The sequence below is a fragment of the Sinocyclocheilus grahami genome, unplaced genomic scaffold, assembly GCF_001515645.1.
Source record: "Sinocyclocheilus grahami isolate Dianchi unplaced genomic scaffold, SAMN03320097.WGS_v1.1 scaffold707.1, whole genome shotgun sequence".
Classification (NCBI taxonomy): Eukaryota; Metazoa; Chordata; class Actinopteri; order Cypriniformes; family Cyprinidae; genus Sinocyclocheilus; species Sinocyclocheilus grahami.
The window spans coordinates 394,982-400,117 of NW_015505886.1; the positions used below are offsets into that span (position 1 = coordinate 394,982).

The window sequence follows — 5,136 nt, forward strand, 5'->3', positions numbered from 1 at the left end:
CTTTCCAGAAGGTCAACAATTCACTAAAAATGTTTTTTTTTTTTATTGGTCTTATGAAGTATTCTAATTTGTTGAGATAGTGAATTGGTGGGTTTTTGTTAAATGTGAGCCAAAATCATCACAAATAAAAGAACCAAAGACTTAAACTACTTCAGTCTGTGTGCATTGAATTTATTTAATACACAAGTTTCACAATTTGAGTTGAATTACTGAAATAAAGGAACTTTTCCACGACATTCTAATTTATTGAGATGCACCTGTAGATATACAAATAACCAATTCACATCTGAAGAGACATAAATAATGCATGGCCCTGTTTCCATGGCATTCATTCTTATAGTTTCTTTTTCAGGTGGCTATAATATGGCCAAAGCAAGCGACGGCGTCTTTCCCGCCCTTTTTCCCTTCTTTTTATTTTCGGTGACTAATGTCAACTTCAAATGAAGAGCAAACAGCTTCAGGACAGCAGCAGCAGAGAAGACGGCGATATATAAATAACTTCCATAGATTTTGTAGGTTTGGTAAAACATACGAAAATAAATTGTTCAACAGTCTTGAAAATGATAATGGTTTGTACCTATAACGTTACCTGGCCTACTTGGAACTGGAAAGGATGCTTGGCACATTGAAATACAACAAGCGGGAAGAATGAACATAAAATATTAAATGGGCGGGGTTTGGTGGCCCGGAAGTTAAATAGAAATAATGTTTTATGTTATATTAAAATAATCCTAATATTATTATACTTCTCACAGTCAGTTTACATTTAATTGTATTGTTTTATTAAATTGAAAATAAAACGACAGAAATGTATCAGTCTTTTCCGTTGTTGTCACGTGGTACCTGTTACTTTTCACAGCGGCGGTCAGGACGGACCAATCATATACGGTTGTGATTACTAGCTGATTGCTTTTAATTTTTAATAGATTATATGAAATACCAGCACGAGTTTTCATTTGTATGCCAGATGTCTGTCTTGGTAATTAATTTAATTAAACGATTACACTATTTTGTGTGCACATGTTTCCAGTGAGACAAAAATCATCCTAAAATTTAAATGCGGCTCAATGGAGAAGCGGCGCATTGATTGAGCCACCAAGCGCCCCCTGGCGGATTAGTCATTAAACTGTGCCACTCAATGTATTTCCCCGGCGGCTGGCTGTCACACTTCCACACCACCAGCCAAGAGATTGCAGAAACTTTGGCGTTTTTCGATGTCTGTTTTCTAAATCGCAGCAGACGCAGAGACTTGCGATGTTTGTGGAGTAACGGGAGCCCAGGCAGAGCCCAATGGCAGCTCCGGAGCTGTACTCGAAGGTATGAGAGTTTAAACCCCGCTACTTTCGCATCTGAGCAGTGGAAAGTACATGTGCAACATTGTACCATCCACACAGTCCAGTCATACAGCACTTTTTTTGTGGGGAACTTTAAAAAGGCTAATAGAATTAATTAGAATTTATTTTTGTGTAATTATCAAACATTCAGCGGATTGTATTCAAACACACAAACACTGAACATATAATACATTTTAAACTCCTGCATTAAATATGAATGCAATAATAAAACAATCAGATGCTTGTTCAAAGAAAAGCAAAAAAATATGTGTTAATCGGAGGTGCAGCTCTTATATTTAGGTATATTTGCAGATCTATTTTTATTTTAATAATAATAATATTTAATTTCTTGTTTTAACGAGGAATGCATTGATAACACAACAATCAGAGGCTTGATTAAAGATTAATTAATAACTTTAATCTGGTTTGCATCTCTTATTTTAGGTCAATTAGACCATTTTATAATATTAAATCTAGAAATAATATTTAATTTATTGTTTAAACTGGGAATGCATTGATGAAGCAATCAGATGCTTGACTGAAGTTGAAAGAAAAGTAAAAATAAACAAATACATATCTCAGTTGCAGCTCTAATTTTAAATAAATTATACAATTTCACAATGTTAAACCTAAAAGGAATATGTAATTCTTGTTTTAAATATGAATGCATTGATAAAACAATCACGTTTGATAAAAAAAAAAAATGAAAACACAAAATATTGTAATAAAATGCTGTATTATTCATTTTATTAATTCGATTATTTATATGCATTACACCATTTTAGATTTGCTTTGAATTGCATTAAAAAAAATAATGCTACTCAAACTAACATGATGTTGACCGCCTGCAGTTTGCTCGAGTCTGGATCCCAGACACCACAGAGGTGTGGCGATCAGCAGAGCTCACCAAAGACTACAAGCCCGGAGACACTGTCCTACATCTACAGCTGGAGGATGAGACCGTGAGAGTATCAACGTTCTTTCACATACATCCTGTTTTGTAAAAGCTTAAGATCCAGTATACCCGTCCTACATGGGTATGAAGGGAAAACATGACCAATTTGACCAGATCAGGTGGTTTAAAGCTTTTGAAGACTGCTTGAGTCAGCACTGAGTCAAGTTTGAGGCAGAGTTGAGTCAGACTGGTGGAAAAAAGGATGGGTGTGGAATTCCAATTCCAGCATAGTTCAGTAACTGCACCCATTGCTCTGTGTAACATTGAACTGGCGTGCAGTCAGTCACCAGGCCAAAGATGAGTATCTGTAGTTTAGCTTGTGGTTTTCCTGAGATAAATTTATCTCCTGCAAGTGTGTCAGTGATACCCGAAGCTTTTTGCATGTTTTACCCACAACATAACTGGCGTTTAAGCTGCATGTGTGCACAAGATGATCTGATGAACTCGCTTGTTTTACATTAAAGGAGTATTCAGGGTTTAATAAAAGTAAAATCAACGGCATGTAGACAGTAGAGCTCGTGACAGAACATATGCAACAAATAACTTCTGTCGAAGATTATAGGACAAGGCAATAGATTCAGTTTAAGAGCATTTTTAATTCCCCACAGTAGCTGCAGTTGAACTCAAGTAACTTTTCGCAGGAGTTTGAGTACAAGTTGGACCCAAAGAGTGGTGTTCTGCCTCCTCTTCGTAACCCGGACATCCTGGTGGGCGAGAATGACCTCACGGCTCTCAGTTACCTCCATGAACCGGCCGTTCTGCACAACCTCCGGGTCCGATTCACAGACTCCAAACTCATCTACACCTACTGCGGTTTGTGACATTGCTTATTAGATATATCAAAGATCAGACTTTTCTATTCACTTCAATGTCAGTATGAAAGCAGTATGTCTGAGTCTGTTCAATCTGTAGTCTGTTAGTTTCATATTTAAAAAAAAAAAATTTATTCTTTTTTTATTTTGTTGAAATTTTTAATGTTATTTTATTCAGATTAATTATTTTTTAAATAAATTTTATTTGATGTAATCAGATTTTTCAATATTTCACTTTTTATTTGATTTGATTACTATTTTTTTATTTTATTTCTGAGCATTGACCTGCATTTCTATTCAGTTCAGTGTCATTATGAAAGCAGTATGTCTGAGGCTAGTCTGTTTATGTTTGATATACATATTTTCTGTTAGTTTAATTTAAGTTGTCATTGACCTGTAGACTTTGGAACTCCCGTGTGCAGCAGATATTACTAGTGACTATGTTTGATATACATATTTTCTGTTAGTTTAATTTAAGTTGTTTTTATTTAATAGAATTGTAAATTACTTTTATATTTTATTTTATTGTTTTTTATTTATTTATTTATTTTTTTTATTTTTTTTTATTTTATGTTATTTTATTTTTTTTATTTAATTTAATTTAATTTAATTTTATCTGAGCATTGACCTGTAGACTTTGGAACTCCCGTGTGCAGCAGATATTACTAGTGAATATGAACCATAAAATGTGGCCTAGCTGAGCTTGTCATCTGTACTGCACAGCTCATTAGACTTTGAGTTATGGACTCCTGTTCTTAGATTAGACTGTTTTGCATACAGTATGTAGAGTATTAAAAAAAAAAAAGAGTCTGAAAATGCGTTGTAATTCAGTCTGACCTTTGACCCAGAACTCCAGAAATGTAAAAATAAAATCTAACCATTTATTTGTTTTAAAATAAAAAATAGGAATCATTCTGGTTGCCATCAATCCATATGAAAGTCTTCCAATATATGGATCAGATATCATCAATGCTTACAGTGGGCAGAACATGGGTGATATGGACCCACATATCTTTGCTGTGTCAGAGGAGGCCTATAAACAGATGGCCAGGTATGTGCGCGCACCTTTTTGCAATAGTAAGAGATTCGAAGAATAGAGTGCATCTAAGCAACTGTCCATAGTTTTTGGCAATTACAATGCATTCTCTCGTTTTCCTCCTGTAAGAGATGAAAAGAACCAGTCCATCATCGTGAGTGGAGAATCTGGTGCAGGGAAGACGGTTTCTGCTAAATATGCCATGCGTTACTTCGCCACGGTCAGCGGCTCCTCTGCTGAGGCCTGCGTGGAGGAGAAAGTGCTGGCGTCCAGCCCCATCATGGAGGTATGATAGCTAGCTTCTGCTGGCCTGTAAAACTCCCAAACAGATCTACATCTCTTCCAAAAAACTTCTCATACTGAGGCTTTCATCTGTGTGTAGGCTATAGGAAATGCCAAGACGACGAGAAACGACAACAGCAGTCGCTTTGGGAAGTATATTGAGATTGGATTTGACAGGAAACACCACATCATTGGAGCCAACATGAGGACGTACCTTCTGGAAAAGTCTAGAGTGGTGTTTCAGGTTAGTCTTCTGCTCATTCATCTCAGCTACAGTACATACTTATTTAAAGAGTTTGAAAGAGTCACCATTGATTTCAGTAATATAAAACATCTACCTGAAATATAAAATCTGATGTATTTATGTGGAAATATCACTTGACTTGCACTAAAGCGGTCAGTTTCTGTTTCCGGTTTTAGGCATGTGAGGAGAGAAACTATCACATCTTCTATCAGCTCTGTGCTTGTGCCCATTTACCTGAGTTTGAACCTCTCAAGTTAGGTATGATGCCCACTCTGCATTGTGTTTCTTATTAAGTCAGGTAAACCGTTAGCATCTTCATTACTAAGCATCTTATAATGGGTTTTAGGCTATATATGTAGGATTTAAATCAACTGTCAGCTGATATTTTGTAATAAGTAAATCTGTTCACCACTTCCCCTCAGGGTGGACACCTTTTCTTCAGTAACCAGTCTTTCTCTTAAGGTAGCGCTGAT

The 5,136-nt window shown here is 35.9% G+C and overlaps 1 protein-coding gene across 1 annotated transcript in view; it reads left to right on the forward strand.

The window, feature by feature from the left end:
- Nucleotides 1-1,163: 1,163 nt before the first annotated feature.
- The window catches only part of myo5ab (myosin VAb), a 19,402-nt gene continuing 15,429 nt past the window's right edge, over nucleotides 1,164-5,136 (forward strand). Inside the window, 7 exon segments of the mRNA XM_016244037.1 lie at nucleotides 1,164-1,317; nucleotides 2,186-2,296; nucleotides 2,931-3,102; nucleotides 4,008-4,152; nucleotides 4,267-4,423; nucleotides 4,520-4,663; nucleotides 4,840-4,942. Coding sequence (XP_016099523.1) covers nucleotides 1,291-1,317; nucleotides 2,186-2,296; nucleotides 2,931-3,102; nucleotides 4,008-4,152; nucleotides 4,267-4,423; nucleotides 4,520-4,663; nucleotides 4,840-4,942 — 859 coding nt within the window. The 5' untranslated portion in view covers nucleotides 1,164-1,290.